The sequence below is a fragment of the Colias croceus genome, chromosome 3 (assembly GCF_905220415.1).
Source record: "Colias croceus chromosome 3, ilColCroc2.1".
Classification (NCBI taxonomy): domain Eukaryota; kingdom Metazoa; phylum Arthropoda; class Insecta; order Lepidoptera; family Pieridae; genus Colias; species Colias croceus.
The window spans coordinates 10,366,443-10,391,652 of NC_059539.1; the positions used below are offsets into that span (position 1 = coordinate 10,366,443).

At 35.2% G+C, this 25,210-nt stretch overlaps 2 protein-coding genes across 7 annotated transcripts in view; one reads left to right on the plus strand and one right to left on the minus strand.

Annotated features, from left to right (window-relative positions):
• LOC123705916 (calcium/calmodulin-dependent 3',5'-cyclic nucleotide phosphodiesterase 1-like) overlaps positions 1 to 25,210 on the minus strand; it is a 338,062-nt gene that overhangs the window by 89,899 nt on the left and 222,953 nt on the right. The window lies entirely within an intron of this gene.
• On the plus strand, positions 1,992 to 24,989 carry LOC123705921 (maltase 2-like). Its single transcript, XM_045655022.1, has 12 exons — positions 1,992 to 2,023; positions 3,395 to 3,556; positions 3,872 to 4,051; positions 4,448 to 4,605; positions 5,609 to 5,734; positions 10,512 to 10,768; positions 12,145 to 12,343; positions 13,331 to 13,438; positions 13,917 to 14,067; positions 23,548 to 23,743; positions 24,090 to 24,227; positions 24,891 to 24,989. The coding sequence occupies exons 1-12, from the start codon at positions 2,017 to 2,019 to the stop codon at positions 24,958 to 24,960; spliced, it is 1,752 nt and encodes a 583-aa protein (XP_045510978.1). The 5' UTR covers positions 1,992 to 2,016; the 3' UTR covers positions 24,961 to 24,989.

The following is a 25,210-nucleotide window of genomic DNA, read 5'->3' on the forward strand; positions in this document are numbered from 1 at the left end:
TTGCCGTCGCACAGCCACCGTCAACTTCAAAATGAGATTACTTCAAATCACTGTCACTTATAAAACCAAAAACCGTTTAGTATAGAGGATAACATACCACTACATCGATTTGAGGTATTATTCCCGCATATACGCAAAAGATGGCGTTGAAATATTTTTTTATTGTCTATGTAATATATATATGACCGCAGGCCCCAGGAGGTTAAAAGAAACAAGAGATAGTCTTTTGCGCTTTTTTCCTTTTATGTATGTACCAATAACACGAGTTTTCGAGCGAATAAGGGAGAACATTTTAGCATTAAGTTCCTTCGATAAAAACAGATTAGAAATGTTATAGGTATCTAAAACTCTTATTAAAATCGTATTGCTGAATATCATGGGAAATAAAATAAAACATCTCTATTTTAAAAGTAGAATTAATAATAATACTATAATAATATATAATAATCTATACTATGTAGGTATTTTTATTATATATCTATCTATATGTATATCTATTTTAATTATTATTATTTATTTATTTATCTTGTTTTGTTTTTTGTTACTTGCCTTTTTTTCTACCTACCATCGTAATTTCAGTAAGCTTGTTACCTTTTGCCCAGGTTGCCTGGAAGAGATCACTTCTAAGTGATAAGGCCGCCTAATAAACTATACTTTTCTTGTTTTGTTTTGTATAAGTTAGCAATAAGTTTCCCATGTATAGTTTTGTTAAAGAGTAATAAATAAAAAAATAATAATTCTATAGACCAAAATATCTTTTGGCTTTTTACAGCGGAACGTATAATGTCTCTTTTTTCATTTATAGCACCGCTACAGACGTCGCTTCAGACGGGTCTGAGAAACCAGTAAACTTTCTTGACCTTTTCGCATTTTATAATATACGACATACCTTCAACGAAGCCATTTCTTAATAACCGCAACTCACCTGAAAAAGAGAAAAGTTAATTAATATTATATTATGTAACTTCGCGTAATTTTATCAGAAAGTTTAGTTCATATTAGTAGAGTAGTAGTTTGTAGAAAAGTATAATTAGTCTGGTGTGACATGGGATTTCTTAAAATATATCAGTCAGCAATTTCGTTTCATTATAACTTTATTTAGTTCTCATAGCTTCATATAATATGACAAAAAGTAACTACTAGTTCAGGATCCATCGCCCATTTTTGCAAGTGATTACTATCAAGCTAATTTTCCGTGAGTAGCTTTATTTTGATGAGACGCCCAATAATTTCCTGTACGAAACTCTCGATTGTGGTAGCTAACAGAGGTAACAAGGATAAAATGTTTTGATTTAATGGTTCTCAAATATTTATTACTAACTGATTTTTTTTTTCAATCTCAAGATAATTATCTAAATTATTCGAAAAAATATTTGTCCTACAAAATCAAAGAGCCCCCTCTTTCCAATGTGTATCGATGTGTATCGATAACGAGGTCATCATAAAATATGATTATTAACGAGGTGATTTTTTTGTTTTCACTTAGTTAATATTTATATAATTCAACAGACATATTGTCCTACAAATTGCGTAATAAATATTTGAGCTACTCACGGAAAATTAGCTTGATAGTCACTTGCAAAAATGGGCGAAGGATCTTGGACTATACTATTCTTGAGCATAATATTACTAAATTATACCAAATTCACACAAAACAATTTTACAATTTTTTATTAAGTAAACGTAAAAATCACCTCTGCATCTATGACTTTTAGAATTATTGAATTATTTTATTCTATGGCTTATTTTGAAATTGATGACTAATTTTCATAAATTACGAAATTTTTGTAATTGTAATTATGCCAGAACCTACTTTTCAATATATTATTTTTACATCGCGCCATGATGAACTCATCGTGGTTATAGTTTATAAAATAAAGGAAGTTGAATGGAGCCGAATATTAACAAAAAAAGTTTATAAATATAATTGTTCTACCAGTATATAAACGTGACATAATATTATATCTTATTACATTAATAATCGTACGTTATGACAGTGAACGTGTTTGGTAATTGATGAAAAGTAAGTGTTTATTTTTATTTTATACTAGCTGTGCCTCGCGGTTTTACCCGCATTGCTGTTGGTCTTAGCGTGATGATATAATATAACCTAGCCTTCGTCGATAAATGGGCTATCTAACACCGAAATAATTTTTCAAATCGGACCAGTAGTTCCTGACATTAGAGCTCAGCTTCAGCTTTATAATAATAACTAAAGATACGAAAAATAGGGTATATTATTGGGTAATATTTAAAGGGAAAAAATTATTTCTGTGGAAAAAAAAAACGTTTCGTAAACGATAAATTTAATCGGTAAACATGAGAAAAAGTTGCTTAAAAAAGGTGTTTAAGAAAAGCTTAAATATGCTTAGATAAGCTTTATAAATCACTTTTATGTTTATATCTCGTTATACATTTTAACTCTTTTTCCAAGACTTCTAAATATAAAAATATATTTAGTCAAACCATTAAAAATTACTTTGTACATTAAAATCTAACCGTTGATCTTAGAGACTGTCCATTTAAAAAGCATATTATAAAAGAGCATTATTTCAAACAAAATGTCTGAACATTTTAAAAATAATCTAACCTGTCTGGTATATCACTGCGGTGAAGTATGCTGGAAGTTTTTAAAAATTACTTCTCTAAATGAACTTGCATTTTTCTCTGCGATGTTACATTCTTCTCAGTTATATCAGAGATTGGAGATAGTATGGAATTCTGTAAATTTTGCGGTATTAATGTCGGCTATAGTAATAACGTTTTTGTTAATGTGCTATCAGGAGCTATTTATGCAATGCGATTTATTAAAATAAATATTTGAATATTAAGCCTTTTTTGCAGGCAACATAAAATAATATAATATCTTTTATATAACACAGTTTTAAAATCGTTTTCTTCTGGTTAACTTTAATTAAGTAATAGAGTTTAGTTAGTCTTGCTTAAGTTATTGAAGTTAAACAAAAACGTCAAGAAATTATACGTCTCAAGACTTATAAGATCAATAAAGGGATATCTTTTAGTAGTCTGGAAATTTAATAGATGATTAATATAGATCAATAATGGGAGTTATATTCTGAGTCTTGAAATTAAATAGATTAATTATATAGGTAATTGAACTCTACAATAATATTAAACAGCTAAAGTGTTGGAGTTAGTTTGTTGGATAATTGGATATCAGTAATCACTGGTTTAAGTTTAAACCTAACTTTTGTGTTAAATCGTCCATTTATAGAAGAAGGTGCCATAAAGCATCACGTTTCAACCAAAAGTAATGGGGCATGAATGAAAAATGATGTAAAATCGATAAATATTCCGTCCAGAAGAAAGTTTCACGGGTAACCAATCACCGCATGTCTATAAATATAATAATTGAATTGAATATTTATTTCAGTGATACTCCACACCATTCTATTAGGACTAACAGTGGTTACTGTGAGGGGTAGATACGAGAATGTGAACATAAAACAGGACTGGTGGGAAACAGCTGTTATCTATCAGATATATGTGCGATCATTTATGGACAGTGACGGGGATGGAGTCGGTGATATTAATGGTAATTATTTATTTAATATGAAAAATATTATTTCAGTCTCAATTATACAAATCACACACATAAACAAGAAATTTGGGTCTATTCAAAATTGATCTACGTATTGCAATAAGCATTTTGTTATTTTTAGTTACAGGTATAATAAATAATTTATTTACAAATGTAGGTATATAATATAGTGATAACATATTATATATTATCAATTAGCCACTTTTCCAGATAATCTATCAGGTAACATTTAATCAAATCAGCACACTCGTACATTGATGTAGATAACAAAATCTTAACACATCACATTTCTCTTCTAATAATTTTCAGGAATCACATCAAAACTGCAATATCTAAAGGATATAAATGTAGACGCAATTCTATTGTCCCCGATCTTCAGGTCACCCATGCATGATTTTGGCTATGACGTCACGGATTATTATTCTCTTCATTCCGAGTATGGATCTCTCGAAGACTTTGAGCAACTTGTGAAAAAGGCTGCTGAAAAAAGTAATTAAACAAGCACTCTTATTTTTATCGAAATTATGTTGAAGGCATTAACATAACTGGTTTCAGTATTTGTAAAATATAATGTCAGGTTTAGAGTAGCCATAATCTAAAGCAACGCAATGAAATTGGAAAATTTCTAGTTAGATTTTGTAGAATTCTTTCATTCCTTAAAGATTAATCATAAGGATTGATAAGATTATCTACGAAGCACGCACACACGAACAGAAAAAGTTATGAACATTACATACATAGATTACATAACTTTTGTAGATATTACGGAAAAGTCGCTTTCGGTCTTAAAGTCTTCATAGACTGTATATACTAGATAGAGTACTTCTCATTTTATGAACGAAACAAGACAATTTCCGATTCCTCTAAACTTTTTTTCTTTCCTAGATATGAAGGTGATATTAGACTTCGTGCCAAATCACACAAGTAATGACAGTGACTGGTTTGTAAAATCATCACATAAGGACGAATATTACAATGATTGGTACATTTGGGAGAACGGCCATCTTGATGCGCAGGGGCAGAGACAACCGCCTAATAACTGGGTATGTAATAATATATATATAAATATTTTACTTGGTTTGCGTTGGTTATATATCTATTAATAACGCAAACAGCATAAATTACGAACGTTGTGGTATGGAGAATCCTAGGAATTGTGGAAACTGTATTAAAATAAAGCTTAGCTTAATTCCTTGAAGTAAATGTTGTGCGTGGATGTAGTTTGTGGATTGGTAATACTTTTAACATAATTAATTCTTTATAAACTTTGCCTGCAATCTTCTAAATTGTTAGGAAAGTAAATAAATAACATATTAATTTCCTTAATTACATTAACGACAATTGTGAATAAACTTTCGTTACAACTACGATTTTCAAACTTACGCCTACCAATTCAAAACCAATAACCCATTATTTCTAAAATTGCAAACATCTATATTATCATCTAGATGTGTTCGGAACCGTCACATCTCCGTTCCGCAGGAAATGACGTCGACACGACGTTAACGAGGAAACGTGTTTGCTTACAATATTCTGAAGGCCTGTGTATCGTGTAACCGCTCTATTATGATGCGATGTATCTATTTGATATCTATATAACAAATAGATACAGGTATAATTTGTTAATATTGTGGTAAAGGAATGTATAACGAGTGTAAAAACCTTTTGGAAAAAGTGTGACGATTCGATCAATCGTGTATTTAAGCCATTGAAAAAGGAACAGAATTATGTTGTAGTGCTGAAGTAAAGGAGTAACCCAAGTAAACATTAATTATTATGCGACAGACCAAAGAGATACAGGATCACGTCTCTATCTAATATTATTGGTATCTTGTTTTTAAAACCCATTTCTCAGGTCTAATCCATTAAATTTAGAATCGGTTAACAGCGCCCAGCTATTAATATTAATAAAATATTTCTACACAATGTTAAACAATATAACATTGTTCAAGCACACAATTATATTGCTTAAATATCACAATAATATACTTCGATCGTTATAGTATTTCTCATTGTAAACTAGCTTCTAAAATCAGAACATTACAGATCAGCGTCTTCAGAAAAAGTGCATGGACCTACGTTCCGAGCAGGGATCAATATTATCTGCACCAATTTGCAGAGGCTCAGCCGGATTTGAATTACAGGAATCCAGTACTGGTTGAAGAAATTAAAGTGAGTACAATATACATAGTACTACGTATACAATCTAAATTCATTTTTGGTTACAATTCTAAACGTATACTTCATTTCATTCGGTTAATTCTGGACGGAAAAATGCATTATTAGGAGAAACACAGTGGTGTTGTATACTTACAATCTATAAGTTACGTCGTCATCGGGAATGGAAAATACAATTTCCTGGCTAAAATTAGAATGCAAGGGTACATATTATTACTATACCTATTTCAATTTTCTTGGAAGAAAGAAATCGAATATCTTCAACAATAGCTATTATTATATTTGTTTCTTCAATATACATTTTTTCGTTCTATTATTTTCTGTTATTCATATTTTTTATGTTAGGTACTGATTTCTTGCAAATTACATTAACGAGTTACGAGAATCTTATATGACTACAAAAACGTACTACAGGTATTTCAAACTCAAACTCAAACTCAAACTCAAACATTTATTTATTCAATTAGACTTCTTTTAGAAGCACTTTTGAAACGTCATTACATATTTTAACATTTACCACCGATTCGGAAAGCAGTATCTACGGAGAAGAATCGGCAAGAAACTCCATAGTTGCTCTTTTTAATCATGTCAGTTTTACAATTTAATTTTACAAAATACATTATATGTGTTATATGTACATTATAATCATAATATGCCAAAGAACTGTCCTGTGGTTTTTACGCGACAACCCTCCATGGGTTTTTATCGTCCATATATTCCTTAATACTGTAATAGGCTCTCTGAATTAGTACATTTTTTATATAAGTTTTAAATTTAGAACTACTGAACTCTTTAATATTATGAGGAATTCTGTTGTAAAAGCGTATACCTTGACCCATAAATGAATTTTTAACTTTAGCTAGCCGGAAAAATGGAATTTCAATTTTATTTCTGTTTCTTGTGTCATAACAATGTCTATCTCCTACTTTTGTGTGTAAATAAGCGTTATTGTGTACATATAAAATATTATTAAATATATACTGCGACGGTACAGTAAGGATACCAGTATTCTTAAAGAGATCTCTTAGTGAGTCTCGAGCACGCAAATTATATATAGAGCGCATGGCTCTTTTCTGTAGTATAAATATAGTTTCTATATCTGCACCCCTGCCCCATAGTAGAATTCCATAGGACATAATGCTATGAAAGTAGCTAAAGTAAACCAATCTAGCCGTCTCTTCATCGGTGAGATGCCTTATTCTTCTCACTGCATATGCAGCTGAGCTGAGCTTAGCAGCGGTGGTGGTAATATGGGCCCCCCATTGTAGCTTCTCATCTAGTGTCAAACCAAGAAAAACAGTAGATTCCACAGGGTATAATACCTCCCCGTTTAAAATAATATTACTTTTCACCTTTTTTACATTTGGGAGGATAAATTCTACACAATTTGTTTTTTTTGCATTTAGTAGTAAATTATTAGCATTAAACCAATCGGATATGCGTGAAAGAGCAGAGTTTACTTCGTCAACATTTGTGTCATGTCTATCCACATTAAATATTAATGAGGTGTCATCTGCAAACAGTACTATTTCACACCTGGCCTTCAAGCCTGGGTTGCAGCAACGGCGTGTCGCGATCCAAGCGTTGGTCTCATCAGGAAGAAGTACAACTTTGCTTCCAGATCCTACAAAAGAGAAATCGCTAGGGCTAAATCTAGTTATATTGGTGCACTTGGCGATAGACTAACGCGACTTCCTTCGGGAACAAGGGCGTTTTGGTCCCTCGCCAAGGCCATCCAAGGTAACTTCTGTCGTTCATCCTTTCCACCTTTGCACAAGGACGAAGACTCTCTGGCCCATTCCGCTGAAGAGAAAGCCGTCCGCTGAAGAGAAAGCCGAACTCTTGGGCGCTCTCTTTGCTAGGAACTCGACGCTTGATGACAGGGGAAAGACACCGCCGACCATCCCGCGGTGCAACCATTCAATGGCGGATATACGTTTCACACAACGTACCGTTCGAAACGCTCTCTTTTCCCTTGACATCCATAAGTCGACAGGGCCGGATGGAGTCTCCCCTATTGTGCTTAGGACATGTGCTCCTGAGTTGGCACCGGTTGTAACGCGTCTTTTTCGGCTCTCTTACGCCAAAGGCATTGTTCCGAATTCGTGGAAGACTGCTCTTGTCCACCCAATCCCTAAAAAAGGCGATCGCTCAAATCCGTCTAACTACAGACCGATCGCCATCACTTCTTTACTCTCCAAAATAATGGAATCCATTATTAACAGCCAGCTCATGAGATATCTGGAGGAGAACCAGTTGTTAAGCGACCGGCAATACGGTTTCCGTAGTGGTCGCTCGACTGGTGATCTTTTGGTGTACCTCACTCACTGATGGGCGGAGGCGGTTGAGAGTAAAGGGGAGGCATTGGCTGTAAGTTTGGATGTAGCGAAAGCCTTCGATCGGGTCTGGCACAAGGCACTTCTAGCGAAATTACCATCTTTCGGACTTCCTGCGAGGTTATGCGATTGGGTTGCCAGCTTCCTGGAAGAGAGGAGCATTAAGGTCGTTATCGACGGTTCTTGCTCTAAGCCTCTTCATGTGAACGCTGGTGTCCCACAAGGCTGCGTGCTATCTCCTACACTGTTTCTTCTGCATATCAATGATTTGTTACAAATCAGTAACATTCATTGCTATGCAGACGACAGTACGGGGGATGCTCTTTATCCCGGCCGTGCAAACACCTCAAAGGAAAGCCTCAATGAGAGTCGAAACAAACTTGTGTCTGAAGTCGAGTCTTCTCTCCAAGAAGTCTCGGATTGGGGCGAACTTAATCTTGTCGAGTTCAATCCCGTAAAGACACAGGTTTGCGCGTTCACCGCTAAAAAGACCCCATTTGTCGTAGAACCTCGGTTTAAGAGTACTCCCCTTAGTATATCGCCGAAAATCGGAATCCTCGGAGTTGAAATCTCGAGTGACGTTCAATTCCGCAGTCATTTGGAAGCGAAGGCTAAATTAGCCTCGAAAAAACTTGGTGTGCTCAGTAGATCGAGACAGTACTTCAAGCCGGCCCACCGACTTCAGCTGTACAAGGCTCAGGTGCGACCGCATATGGAGTACTGTTCTCATCTCTGGGCCGGAGCCCCACAGTATCAACTCCTTCCTCTTGACCGCATCCAACGTCGAGCAGCTCGAATTGTCGATGACCGTAGGCTTTCCGATAGGCTCGATCCACTGTCAGTGCGGAGAGACGTTGCGTCTCTCTGTATACTGTACAGAATCTACTATGGGGAGTGCTCTGAGGAATTGTTCCACCTTTTACCAGCCGCACAGTTCCACCACCGGACCTCACGCCGTAAAAACCAGTTCCATCCGCACCATCTGGATGGTTGGCGCTCCACCACTGTCCGCTTCACCCGCAACTTCCTTCCGCGTACGGTGAAACTGTGGAACGATCTGCCACCTGCGGTGTTCCCGAACAACTACGACATTGGGGCCTTCAAGAAAAGAGCGTATTTGTCCATTAAAGGCCGGCAAAGCACCTGTAACACTCCTTGTGTTACAAGTGTTTATGGGCGGTGGTGACCACTTAACATCAGGTGGCCCACCTGCTCCTTTGCTTGCTCTGACATAAAAAAAAAAAAAAAAAAAAAAAAAACACATATCCTGCAAATAATAAGGTAGGTCATTAATATACACTAAGAACAAAAACGGTCCTAAGATAGATCCCTGCGGAACACCTATGTTAATCGGCGCACCGCAAGATTTCTCTCCATTAACGACAACGGTTTGTACCCTGTTCTGAAGATATGAAGCTATAAGATCCTGAGCTAAACCTTTGATACCATAAAAATTTAGTTTCCGTAATAGAGTGGAATGTTCTACACAGTCGAAAGCCTTAGAAAGGTCGCAGAATATCCCCAAAGCATTCTTTGAAATTTCCCATGCTTTGTATATATGGGACAAAAGAGCTACTCCGGCATCAGTGGTAGAGCGCCCCTTTGTGAAACCATACTGTTTGGCGTGCAGTAAACGATTTGATGCAAAATGACTACTTAATTGGTTTAAGATTAATTTCTCGAAGACTTTGCTCAAAGTTGGTAATATGGAAATTGGCCTATAGTTATTACAGTCTTCTTGGTCACCACTTTTAAATAAAGGAATAACTTTGCTAAACTTTAGTAAATCAGGGAATATACCACAGTCGCAACACTGATTAAATATAAACGCTAGATGTTTGGCAATATTTTCTATGATATTATTTACTAAATTAACAGACATACCCCAGAGATCACATGTTTTTTTTAAATTTAATGTTTTAAACGTTTTAACAATTTCATCAGCAGTCACGTGGCGCAATTCAAATAATTTGTTACACTCAGCAACGTGGTCCCTCAAAAAGGACTCTGCAAGCGCTGAGGACGAATTTAATTTCTTAGTAATACTAGCAGGGACACTACTAAAGAAATCTTCAAAAGCAAGCGCAACATCAGCACTTTTGTCAATGACCCTACCAGCATTGACAAGTTTTATGGTACTATCATTTGATTGGCTTTTGCCCATTTCACCATTAATAATTGTCCAAACCGTTTTAACTTTATTGTCAGAGTTGCTGAATTTTAGAGTTTATTAGGTGAATAAGTTCAATAACTTCATTTTCAAATACTTGTAGTATGTTTTTACTTGTACATTATACAAATATTACATCAATCTTCTCGTCACGACGCTCGTCTAAAATTGGTACAACCCTTTTCTACTCTGACGAGATGGAGCTAAATTAAATCTTTGCTAGCGTCACCTTCAACCTCTCAAACATAATTTATGCGCATTTTAGACGATAATGAAATATTGGCTGGAAAAGGGAGTAGCTGGCATGCGGATCAGTTCTGTGAACTATCTCATTGAAACAGACAAAGATCTCTTCGGTGGAAGATACCCAGATGAACCTTTGACGGGAAAACCGGGTGTAACTTTAGAGAATTACAATTATTTAGACCATATTTACACAAAGGATCAAGAAGAAACATATGACTTGGTCGGTCAATTCAGAGACGCTTTCGACTCGATCACTATTAGGGATAATATGACAAGGTAAGCAATAATTACTTTGGCCGAATATCGGGCATCGACTCGACTATATTTTATTGGAGTTTTTTACCTAAGAATTACTTTCAACTGGGGAACCTATTTTGGCGATTGTTTATTTTAAAGCTAGTGCCATCTAGTTAGTCCTATTAATTTTTGTCTAGTTCAGACAATTAGAAGGCGGTTTAGTATTTGTTTAAAATAAAATTTCAATAGGTTATTGACTTCTAAATATAAATAATTTTAATGTAATTTAAACAATATCTCGCCATTTATTTTAATTACGTAACATAAAGTTTTCCAAGTACCAGACCGCAGTAAATACTTTATGAATTGCTATAAAGTTTTTATAGTGCAAGACCATCCTTTAGCATTTAAAGCCATCGCAAAATTAATGGGGGTCTTAAAACAATAAGTGTGGTCTCGATCGCTTTAAGTATAGACGAGACTCGGGTGAAGTAAGTAATGTGCCCAGATTTTATATAAACAGAGCGTTACATCCATATAGCTTGGATAATATTATAATAACATACACGTATTTTGTAGTGACTGCACTACAAAAATATATATGAGGATATTATGTTATTTATTAATGTCATCTAAATTGTTTTTAAGCTATTGCATAGCTTCTATCGCGGGCCTTGAGCGCGGGGACCGAATCGAGAAATTCCGTAACGAAAAAACCTCACGCTCCCCACTCCGACGGGCGGAGGTGTGGCTTGAAGGCATGCTATGCAATAGCTTTACCGCGGCAGTCCCCGAGTGCCACACATCGATTTTTTTGTGTAAACATTAAACCGAAAATCGAATTGCATTTCTAAGTAGATAAGCTTTAGTTTATTGATAAGCTTGTATTTATATACAAGCTTATCAATAAATATAATGTTTTACATAGCTATTTTCTGCAGAATAAACATAATGTGTATTCGCGTAAATTAACAATCGTAAAAACAAACATTGACATACATTTTCATTACAACAACAATAATTGAAATTTCTATCAAATATTATTTCATGTTATTTATGAAAGTAAACATAATACAATTTACAATTTATGTCCAATATATCTCCATCTGGTTGTCTTGAAAAAATCGCTACATAGCGATAAGCCAATCGCACAGAATACATATTAGTTGCCAATAGTTTAAATGTGTTTGAAGATTAATATTTTATAATTGCCCTTTTCCGAGCAATAATGTATATTTTCACAATAAACTAAACAGCGTTAAAATGGCCAGAACTGGACAAAATTTAATATTAAATACCTCCTATTTTTTAAGTCGGTTACTTACATACTTGTTTCAAATGATTCAAACCGAAAAAATACAGTCGAATTGAAAACCCCCTTTTCGAAACTGTCTTATACAGTAATAACTTTACAGGATACTTCTAACAGAAGCATGTACGGGCATCAAGAACTCCGTACGTTACTACGGCGAAGGGTCTCACTCCGGGTCCCACATACCTCTCAACTTCGCCATCATGAAGGATCTGACGAAGGAATCCGATGCACGTGACATCAAGTATGCAGTGGACAGATGGCTGACGTACAAGCCGTTGGGCAAGCCGGCTAATTGGATGGTATGTTTTGTTGAGATGCTTTTGGTATAATCGTGGTTGTTTATATTTTACCGGATAGTATTGATCTTGCACTAACCAGTGCACAGCTTCGTTTGATAAGTGACTAATACGTGATTTAATATTTGATCGCACCTACATTTTATTTCAAAAACAATTTTTTGAGTTCCTATTTTATAAATTGAATATAATATTATTATGCACTTAATGCTAGACCCTACATTAAAATTAAATTGCAAATAAAAAAGCAACTTGCTTATAAATGTCGTGCAAAGAGTTGTAAAAGAATTATAATGTGATAATCTTTGTAAACATTTTAGTTTACCCCTAACAGGAATAAAACAATAAAGTTTGAATAATAATTGTTGCTCTAAGGAGTCTAAGGTATATAATGTGGAATTAAAATTTGTAAGTAAAAACAGTTAATTCATTGCTCTAAGTAGGACAATGAAGGGTTAAATATTGGATTACTTTTGTCCCGTTTGTGGACTTTATCGAAGTGAATTCCAGTTAATCCGTGTTTAAATTAATGTTTCTAAATGTACAAAATTAAGTTTAATATTCTAGTATACTTTGTGTGTTTAGGGTTTTGGCTGGCTTGGAGACAGTATGCTATTAGAATTGAATAATTTTAACGTATATTTCTCTTAAAATTCACTACAAATACTAATAGTATAAAGGCGGAGGATTCTAAATCTAACTTAAAAGTTGTTCTTTAAAATAAAAAATCTACAAAATTTGGAAGGGGAAGTAAAACCAAAATAATGTGCAAACCAATGGGAGAGTACGAGTTCTTTAAACTTAAAAAAAAATACAATTACTGTATGAATGATGAATAACAATCATAATAAACTTCAGTAAGAAGAATTCTGCAAATTCTGATAGTGAAAAATATCATCTGTTACTATTAAAAAAAATATTGTTATTTTGTCATGGATAATGTTATTTTAAATAAAACAAATCATATTATTATTATTTCTTTATTTTTAGACTGGCAATCACGATAAGAGTCGTGTAGGATCCCGCTTCAGACCTGAACTGGTGGACGCCTTCAACATGCTTGTGTTGTTGTTACCAGGAATCGCAATCACGTATATGGTAAAATAATCATAATTATAATAAATAATAATTGTTTCAATGAATAAAGTTCATACAGTATGATTAGATTTTTTCATTTGCCTTTTTTTGTGACTAGTTCATGAAGGTTGATGGAAGGAGGAGTCGTCGTCAATTATAAGTACTGTTCAAATAGCTTATAAACTCAGAGATTTGCGAAGGATTTTGGATGCAAACAAATTTAATGGTAACAATAAAAAAAAACTCATAGCAAATAACACAGAAAAGAGTAGATTTTGTCTGAACGATAAGAGTTAATAATAAAGAGAAAAACTTATATTTATATTGTTTAAACACGATTAAAAAGGTTAAATAAGATAATCTAATAGCACAGATTAAAATATAGACAATAATTGCATACAATATTGCTTCTAGATTATTATCTTAAACAGGATATTCCATTTACCAAAAACGCTATAATGTATCCCAATAAATAGTCCACACTATTTCCATGATAAAGGGTGAAGAAATAGGAATGCTAAATGGGTTCGTGCCGTGGAGCGAGACGCGGGACCCCCTAGCCTGCAACACCGACGACCCCGTCAACTTCGTGGAGGTGTCCCGCGACCCCGTCAGGACCCCCTTTCAATGGAGTAGCGGGAAGAACGCTGGTAATGTACTTATACTTACACCTTGTAGTGATTTATACGGGATGTTCTAGTGGCAAACTAAGGCCATGTTCTGTGGAAGATAATACATTAACATACTATTGTTATTGAGTTGATCACGAAAGATTAGCTCTTAAAAACTGTTGAATTATAGTGTTGTACGTAATATAACTAGGTACTGAATTTTAAAAAATTATGACAGTTCTATGCAGAATTCGATGTTAAAATTACTCTAAAAATAAAAAATCGCCTCCTAATTTTCTTTAGATGCTCAGTTTTTTTTTGTGTTGTAACAACCTTTTATTTACAATGCTGAAAAAGAAAATTTCATGTTTCCAGTTAAAAAATGTCAGTCGCAGCTACGGTCAAAAAGTTGGCGTTTTTGTATGTGTACATAAAAACTCTAAGCTTTAAGTCCTGCGGCTTATTTCCCGCCAGCCGTGATATATTTTCATATCGTCAGATAAAAAGAGATGGTCATACATCACTATTTTAATAGATGACACATTTTGTGCACGATATTTTACAATCTACGTTATAATCCGAATCATTATTTCTCTTTAAGTTTTAAAAGTTTAGACGGAGATTACTTAGGGCATTTATTTTTACTATATAATATATTGTAATTAACCTTTTTTTTCATATCTGCCTAAGATTTAAACAGAATCTCTTATATTTTCAGTAACGTATTAATTAGCTTTTATTAATTAAACATTTTGATGAAAATGTAATGGGTACCATTCACAGGCGCACCCATCCGCTGGATTTGTAGCTGGCTACAAGTCCGCGGACCAATCTGCGTGTGTATGTGTAGTTGTGCGCGGCTCGCGGCTCGGCGCGGGCTCGCCGTCTGGAGACGCGAGCGCCGCGCCGCACCCGAGCCGCGCCGGACAAATCCGTACGTGTGTGTGCACGCGCGGATTTGTCGGTGAACTTGTCAGTCATTCGCCATATACATACATAATTAATTTTATAAATAATTAGCTTTCCACCCGCAGCATCGCCCGCGCAGTCAAAGAAAAACCCGCATAGTTCCCGTTCCCGTGGGATTGCCGGGATAAAACCTATCCTATTTCCCGGGATAAAAAGTAGCTTATTTCCTTTCTCGGGTATCAAAATATCTCTATACCAAATTTCATGCAAATTGCTTCAGTAGTTAAGGCGTGATTGAGTAACAGACAGACAGACAGAGTTACTTTCGCATTTATAATAATTATTAGTATGGATTCAAAGAAATAAATGCGTTGTGATTTATGAAAAATCACAACGCATTTATTTATTTATGATATTGATTTCTAGATAACAGATTTCGATTTTTAGAGTAACGTCTCTAGTAAGTATTTAAAAAGAAAAAAGGTTCAGTTCTTTAAATCAGAAAATGTTTATTATGTTAAGAATGGTTTATTAGTAAAATCAAATATAAAAATTACTCGTATCGGTCATTATTATTATAAATATATTATTTTAATTGAAAAAAGTTAAACAAATGTGCAGTTCTAGTTCGTTCGTTATTTCTTTCTTCGTTGTTTCAGCTATTCCTTTGCCCACACGCGCTTTTTTTTCTGTGTTAAAAGCATTTCACTGACTACTAGAGCCAGAGAGCTTTTTTTCGTGGTAGGATAGATACGTGCAAGGCTCACCAAAGTTCACAGTCGACTGGACTGCAACTCGGCGCTCGTGTAGTGTGTGGGCGATGACGGATTTGTCCACGGATTGGTACGGCTCGGGGCTCGGCTCGCGGTCCATGGACTTAAGCCCGGCATTCACTACACGCACCGCGAGCCGAGCCCCGAGCCGTACCAATCCGTGGACAAATCCGTCATCGCCCACACACTACACGTCTATCACTATCCGTCTCCAGACGGCGAGCGCTGCGCCGAGCCGCGAGCCGCGCACAACTACACATACACACGCAGATTTGTCCGCGGACTTGTCGCCAGCTACAAATCCAGCGGATGGGTGCGCCTGTGAATGGTACCCACCCTATATAGTGAATTTGAATACGAAGCTACATGAATTAATTTGAAAATTAATTCTCATAACAACATACGTATTCGACCCTACTTGATGGAATCATCCGTGGGTAAAGGGTAACAGTTGCAAATTCGTGAATAATGCACGTTCATTTACGGAGAGATTCAATGCGGTCTCATTGTTTATTCACTTTGATAAATAATACATGTGGCGATGATTAAAAGATGATATTTATACGGACGGTTTCTGAAGCGAACGATTTTATGTATGAATTGATTAATATTATATGAATTTCTTGTTCATAGAGCATAAATGATTGCATAATATGATAGGCCAAATGATCATTTGTATTGCTGTTCCTATAAACGAATATTATTAATATTATATGTATAGATAACTATGATATTTGGTAGTCCATTACCCATGGGCGTAGCTAGCCATGGGCTCAGGGTGGGGCAACAATAATAAAAAAAATTTAACTAGCAACTTTATCCGAGGTATAATCCCGTTTAATTTTTAGGGCTTCGAGCCTCTAAAAGAAAAAAAACGAAGCTCATATTGGATCACTTTGTTGTCCGTCTGTCTGTCTATCTAAAAATATTTTTTTCTCAGGAACGCGTCGCGGTATCAAGCTGAAATTAATATTGAACACTAAAATCTACCGTCTCTTGAAGCTGTAAAAAAAATCAAACTTATATACCAACGCAATCAAAAAGATACAGCCGTTTATGTTGCAAATTTTCACATATTTTGACATTTGAAAGGGAATCAAAACCTAAACGGTTCGCACTTCGTCCTTTATCTGCGCTATAAGACGTTATTTCATTGAAAATTTCAAAATTCTGGGTACACGAAGAAACCTGTAGGATTTGATTCCTTGCGATCCTTGCGGATGTCGAAAATTTTCAGCAAAAACGGCTGTATCTTTTTGATTGGGTTGACTAGTAGTTTGATTTTTTCATAATTTCAGCATGATACTTCCATGCGTTTCAGAGAAAAATGGTCTTGACAGACAGACGGACAACAAAGTGATCCTATAAGGGTTCCGGTTTTTCTTTTTGTGGTTTGGAACCCTAAAAATATGGTTTGGCTACTATATTATATAGTTTATCTTTCTATAGATACATTAATGTGATGTATTAATTTCTTTTTACCATGAAATAAATAAACATGTCTATATAAATGGTAAATTAAACCATTTTAAATGGTAAACGTATCCCAGTAATTAAAGCATATTTTAACCTCGCACTAAATTTCCGATGCAATTTCGTTTTTGTTTTAAAGTTTAGGGTCACTTACTGACCATAAAAACACAAATTGCTGATAGATCCAGGTGGTGCTTCGCTCGCAATCTTAAAGAAAAATTTTTGGGCGATATTTCGGAGACTATCCACTTTAGAGCCAAAGTTATTTTGCCTTTTTTATAGGAAGTAAAATTTCGCATCTTTTATACCCTGTAAACTTTTTTGTAAAACTTACCGTGTACGATTTATGGCCCATTTAATGAACCGGTTTATCGTTTTGGCTAATAACTTTTAAAATATTGGATTAATCAATAAAATGCATTTATCAATTTTTTAAGATCACTTCATTCTCTACAACTTTTGTTCAACTACTAAATACTTAAACTTTTCTAGTGCCCATACTTTTTTAGTTTGTCGGCGGCCGGCGCTCGGCGGGTGACGCGGCCTAAAAATTTTTTTTTTACGGATGTAATGAAGACGAAAAAGAGATATCCAATGCAAGTGGATTTTTGATAAAATTTTGATTTTTTTTTATAGAAAAATTAATTTATAACACATTTTTCTAAATATCCTCCTTTCGTTTACTTTTATTTTATTCTTGCATCCGAATATAAAATAATATAAATTATAATATGTACTCAATATTATTCAGTTTTACGAAATACAATACCTAACATAAAATATTTAAAAAGTCCATTAGGTACTATTGCAGGTGAGGAAATTAACTATTAATTTTGAAGAACTACCAGTACATAATTTTTAATTAGTTTCTTGAATTTGTAGCATTATATGGTATGCAATATGCATAGGTAATCCAAAACTTTAAAATTGTAGGCATTAGAAAAAAAACTTTTTAACAAAAGTTGTAGAGAATAAAGTGATCTTAAAAAATGGATATATGTATTTTATTGATTAATCCAATATTTTAAGAGCCAAAAACGATAAACCAATTCATTTAATGGGCGATAAATAGTAAACGGTGAGTTTTCCAAAAAGAGTTTACAGGATATAAAAGATGCAAAATTTTACTTTCTACAAAAAGCCATAATACAACCTAAGACAATAACTTTTGCCCTAAAGTGGATAGTTTCCGTTAAGATTGCGATCGTGGCTATATGGATCTGCTTAGGCGCTGGGCGTATGACAATTTGTTAATCAGTAAAATTAGAGGTAAATAATTGCACATAGGAATAGACTACAAGCCCGCATAGGAAAAAAATATGGGTCAAATGAACCACCAGGGGACATATCTAGAACGATAGCAGAGCAAAAAATAATAAGATTCATCACTATGCCGTCACTTGTAAGCTGTCCAACTGAGTGCAGATGAGAATTGAAAAGTACAGGTAGACTCGGTAAATTTTGGTCATTTGACCATGTACGGCATTCTTAACCATCGATAGATCCATTAAAAATAATAAGAAACCGCTCAGTGCCGTACAAAAATGGTGGTCCACCAAGTCGGAATTTTTATTTAATTTCCGAGAGTTACCGGGGGTAAATTTGGTCATTTGACCATGTACGGCATCTGTGTCATACTATGCCTATACTGCTTTTAATCCATTATTCCGCAACGCCGTACAAAAATCATGGGGACAAGGGGAAAAAATCGAGAGTTGCAATCCCCTCTCTTTCTTTGACACTTTCATCAATGCTAATATTAAAAACTCGCAAGTGTTATGGAAACATATAAAGGCTCAGGTTAATGTCAAACAGAGGTCATACCCTATCCTTCCAACGCATCTCCGCGACCCAAACAAATTAAGTGCTCATTTTCTTGACATACCTGGACACGATCATGTTCTCCCCCAAACACTTACGAGATATCAACATTATCGTCATAGTGACGCTTCTTTTAATCTAAAGCCAGTGTCTCAGGACACTGTTTTAAAAGCTTTACAAGAGTTAAAATCACAAGCCATTGGTGTTGATGATATATCACTAGACATGTTCCATCTAACAACGTCTATGACCTTAACGGTGCTAACGGACATTGTTAACAGTTCTATATCATCCAGTACCTTTCCAGCATTATGGCAACATGCACTTGTAAAACCTATCCCCAAAAAAGAAAATCCCTTAGCTGATAAAGACCTCCGCCCGATTAGCATTCTGCCCTGTCTGTCAAAGGTGCTTGAAAAAGTTGTGCATAAGCAATTGATGGCGTATCTTGAGGGCAATAATATATTGCCTGAATTACAATCCGGTTTTCGTAAGAACCGAAGTACGGCTACGGCGTTGACTGACGTGCTGGACAATATTTTGAGCGCGCACGATAGTGGCAAGGGTACGTTGTTGGTGTTGCTAGATTACTCACGTGCTTTCGATACTCTCAATGTGCCATTGCTGTTATCCAAGCTAACATTTTATGGTTTCAGTTCGCAGTCGGTGGCGTGGTTCAGTAGCTACCTCAGTGGTAAACGGTGCCAAACGGTTGCCGTGAACAAGGAGGACGGATCAGTTTCATTTTCTCAGTGTACACCAGTAACCAGGGGTGTACCTCAGGGATCTATACTCGGTCCATTGCTGTATATTCTCTACAGTGCCGATATTTTTGATTGTATACAGCACTGTAAGTACCATGCCTATGCTGATGACATTCAATTATATATTTCATTTGATCCCTCACAGACAGCTGCATCAACCGCAAAACTTAACAGCGATCTAGATCGTATATCAGCTTGGTCTCGCGAGAACTCACTGGTGCTTAATAAGGATAAAACAAAATATATGGTTTTAGGCACCCCTAATATGGTCCGTAGGATTGAGTGTGAGAACCCAATTATTTTCATTGAAAATAATTCTATAGAACGCGTAAATGAGGCTCGAAATTTAGGAGTGATCTTCGATGAAAACCTTCGTTTCGAAAAATATGTGAATACAACTATAGCTAATTGTTTTTATCGACTTAAGCTCCTGTATCGCATTCGACAACACCTAAACGTCGATGTACGAATCCGACTCTGTGAGAGTCTGGTACTCTCCAAGTTCAATTATGCCGACGTTATGTATGGTCCCAGGTTATTATGCCGTAGCAAGAATGCGATACAGCGTGTTCAAAACGCGTGTGCGCGTTTTTGTTGGGATATTCCTCCCAGGACCCATATTACTCCGTACCTGGTAGAGGCTAGGTGCCTTAAAATGGAATATCGTAGGCGGTTGCACCTCGCGTCACTCCTTTTTGGAGTGGTTATAACGAAAGCCCCGAAATATCTATACGATAAACTAACCTGGATGGGGGAAGGCAGCGCCTATGACACCCGTTCCTCATTTCATAAACTTGCCATGCCGAGGAGTTTCACAATTGCCTTCAGGGGAAGTTTCAAATACTCCGCAACTAAGTGTTGGAACAATCTTCCACCACCAATATTAAACTCCAACACATTAAACTCTTTTAAAATTAAATATAAAAAATATCTCTTACAGGAGTTCAAAATCCAGCCTTAGTTGCGTATTTTTCATTAGGTCGTAGCATATTTAATATTATGTAGGTATATTATCATTCTATCTGATTATTATGTATTGTTATTGTATTATTATGTATTGTATTGTTATTGTTGAAAAATCTGAAATTTATTTATGTGTATGTATATCTTGTGTTTTTTATTTACATGTTCTAATTATAATATAATATATTTGCGAACGTACTGCCGCTCCAATCACTACAGAGAGGGGCCACTGAAAATCAGTGTTGCAACTGTGTTGCAACATATACTGAGTGGCTACCTGGTTTGGCTCCACTTACTGTTTCTCACATTAATTTTTATTATTATTATTATTTTTTTTTTTTCTGTACTAATAAGATTGTTACCTATCGTTATTTTAATTGTTTACTTGTTTTTTATTTGTTTGAAATTGTTTGTTATCTGTGTTTTCATTATTAATTTAAATTGTATAAGTATTGTGGAGTTAAATAAATGTTTCTATCTATCTATCTATCTATCTATCTATCTTTCCCCACTCCAGGGGGTCATTTGACTAAGTACGGCTTCGGTTCCAAAACATTATCTAGCACTCAAAAGTACTATTAAAAGCAATGCCGTCAAAAAATAATTGTTCTTTTAAATGTATACCAATAATCATCTTAATTTCATCGAATTCTTGATATAAAGAGCTGTAAGGTCATTTGACCCTGTACGGGAACTTTTTTTTTAACATGATATTGTAAAATTCAATTGTTGTATAGTATTGCCGTTCAAAAGAAACCGTTCTAAAAAAAGTTATAGAGAAATGCAAAAACAGAAATTTTGTAAAAGTTTAAACATCGTAGATTAATGAAATATAATAGTTTTCTACACTTTATTCGTTGTTTTAAATAGTATTAACATAGATAAATTAGGAAAAAACGATGCCGTACATTTTTGTGCAGACCACATCTTTTAGGCTGATGAAAGCGACGAAAGCTACAATTTTAAGGGTGCTTTATGGCCATTCGATACAGTACGGCATTAACATATTTTTACCCAACTACGGCAAAGCAAAAGGAGGGTTATGATTTTGACAGGTCATGTATGTATGTTCATCTATTCCCTCATTTTAACAATCTAAAATTTTGAACTCCCTCTTGACTACCTATACCTATTTTATTTTATGCTTTTGTGATGTGTTGTGTTGTCTATAACTAATATTTGTTCTTTGTCAGGTTATACAGCTCCATGTAAGAAGTCTATGAGTAAATAAAAAGTAAATCATCTCAACCGTGATTTTTCCTCAGCACAGAGCACGCTTAACATGAGCATTAACTTAAACTGACCATCCGTTCAAAACCTGACATTGGCAGAATCCGTCCTCACTAGGATCGGGAGTTGCCATTTGAAAAAAAAAAAAAAAAAAAAAAGAAGAATCTATTCCCTCGTAACTTCTAAACTACTTATCAGAATTCGACAAATGACATATCATTAGAAGCGTCTGAATTGTTCACTGGATAACCAGCGACCAGCTAGCTAAAGGCTATATGGGGTTTCACAAAATCTAATGTGGCGCCCTCTAGCGGACAAAACATACAGAGTAAAAAAATAAAGTTAAGATAAATATGCCGTGTTTGGTATCATTTGAAAGCGCTTTACTTGTACATTTTGAATATGTATATATTACTAGCATTTGCTTGTGACTTTACCTGTATTCATGGGCTGATTGCATATAATTCACATCTTTTCGTTCATAGCTTCTTTATTAGTTCATCAATTTAACGGAGTCCATTCCACCTGACTCCGACTTTCCAAGGTGATAATTAACCACCTCGAGCTTCTTAATATTAATGTATATTTATATTTTATTATCAAAATATAAAGCAAACATTTCGTTATATGGATTTTTTCTTTTTCAGATTTTTCCCCTTTGAACCAACGAAAATGTACGGCACATGAAAAAATATTATCTATGCATAAAATACTTTAAAAATAAATTTATTTCGTGTTGTGTCAAATGACCCCCTGGAGTGGGGAAAGAGAGGGGATTACAACTCTCGATTTTTTCCCCTTGTCCCCATGATTTTTGTACGGCGTTGCGGAATAATGGATTAAAAGCAGTATAGGCATAGTATGACACAGATGCCGTACATGGTCAAATGACCAAATTTACCCCCGGTAACTCTCGGAAATTAAATAAAAATTCCGACTTTGTGGACCACCATTTTTGTACGGCACTGAGCGGTTTCTTATTATTTTTAATGGATCTATCGATGGTTAAGAATGCCGTACATGGTCAAATGACCAAAATTTACCGAGTCTACCTGTACTTTTCAATACTCATCTGCACTCAGTTGGACAGCTTACAAGTGACGGCATAGTGATGAATCTTATTATTTTTTGCTCTGCTATCGTTCTAGATATGTCCCCTGGTGGTTCATTTGACCCATATTTTTTTCCTATGCGGGCTTGTAGTCTAGAATAGTGACTCACACAGACAAACGAAAAACAAAAGGATTACGTTTGTTTACGCATCGGGTCAATCTTGCGCAAACTTTCGAAAGTGAGTTTTCTTGCGGATATTAAGTTTTGTAGTCAGTAGTTAGATAATTTAATTTTTTAGATTTGGTTAGGTACCTTCCAGGCCAGAGCCAGGGTGGGGCAAGCGCCCCACCCTGCCCCACCGTGGCTACGCCCATGGCATTACCATATGTACCAGTTTAAAGAATAAGTGCTTTGTTCGAATTTTCGTAATACCGTTAACTACTATTAAGTATTCTGTGGTAATACTAAAATATTCAAGGAGAGCTCCTTTTTATGATCTATTCGTAAAACTCATCTTGATAAAACTTTTCCAGGTTTTTCTGAATCCGACAAGACCTGGCTCCCCACAGCGGACGGCTACGAGAACCGCAATGTAGACCATGAGCAGGCCGCTGTCAGGTCACACTACCACGTGTACAGGACGCTGGCTGGTCTGCGCAAGCGACCCGCGTTTCGACTGGGCCGACTTGAGTCTCTGGCGCTTAGTTCTGATGTGTTTGCGTTTAAGAGGTCTGTATGGAGATTGAATTAGCCAATAGGCGGTTCCTCACAGAGCGATCAATCAATTGTTGCGCGATGCAGCTCGTTCTAAGTGAAAAGGCTTGGCCGATTAAAATGCCAGCACGTTTTTTTCCAGGGCCAAGCCAAGTCCACTGTGAAATAGCTGTTTCGCGTGGCTTAATAAAAGATTAAGGATATCAATGTGTATTTAGTGAAATAAACGACATAGAAAAAAATATTTATATTGGAGTATATGAATTGAGGTCGCTCTAGCTATTTTTTATATTCCTTCACACAAAGCCTTATTACACCACTGAAAAGAAAATTCTATATTATAAATGTTTGTTATAAATAGGTGGTATAACGACGACGCCTACGTAGTGGTAATGAATGTTGGCAGAAGTTACCAGGTGGTCAACTTGACTGCGTTTGATTTGATCTTCGGCCAGCTAGAAGTTGAAGTCAGCAGCGTTCTCTCATCGAGGACTTATGGGTAAATTATGTGAACTCTGGAAGAATGTTCATGCTTCTTTTCATAGATTTAGGTAGTATCAGGGAATGCTACTGCTAATGCTTATGCTAGGATATGAATAGGCTTTATTAGTGTTGCGTGTAAAGTTAAAATGATTATGATTCATGAAATATTAAGGAATAATGTCTTTCCATATCTACAGTTATAGGTATCTATGTTTTCCTAAAGAAAATCATGCGACTTGCCGTCTTTTAAAAACACATAAGTATCTTATTTTTTATTCATAAAATAATAGGTTACTGAACTGAAACCAAATATAACATACTTAAACTAATATAATATAATCTATGGAATCAAATTATAAACTGACCGACTCAATTTGACCTTAATCTTGTGCCTTAACATTTGATCTTACACGCAACAACAATTTAACAAAATGAAGTTTGTCTTTTGAGTTACTTAGCTCTGTCAATACAAATGAAAGAAACTTTCTAAAAGTTGGTTCGTGTCTTCTTAGTGTACATATTCTACCAGACGAGAGATTTTATTTTTTCTTCGTCTCCACCGAGAATCGAACCCAGGACTCATTTCATCTATCACTTGTTAACCACTGTATTAAGGAGGCGATCAAATAATATACTAATGAGTGTATTATATGTTATTAATAAATGTAATTTGTTCTAGGGATAACGTTCAAGCAAATTATCTGGACCTAGCGGCAGATGAAGCACTGGTCTTGAGGATGCAGGTGTAATTGAGTTTAATAAATAGTTATTTGCAGTATAATTTGTTTTATTCAAATATTAAACACCTACTCTATAAACTTTTTTTTATTGTGAATAGGGAAGCGCTTGACAACAATCTCGCCTGATGTTAAGCTGAGATGTGGTCGAAGATTATGCACGAATCAGATGTGTCTAGTTAACAGGTTCAATTATCTACTCATAATAATTTAAATTTTATCATTTGTTTATTTATTAGACTAACGGGGAAATCCATTACAT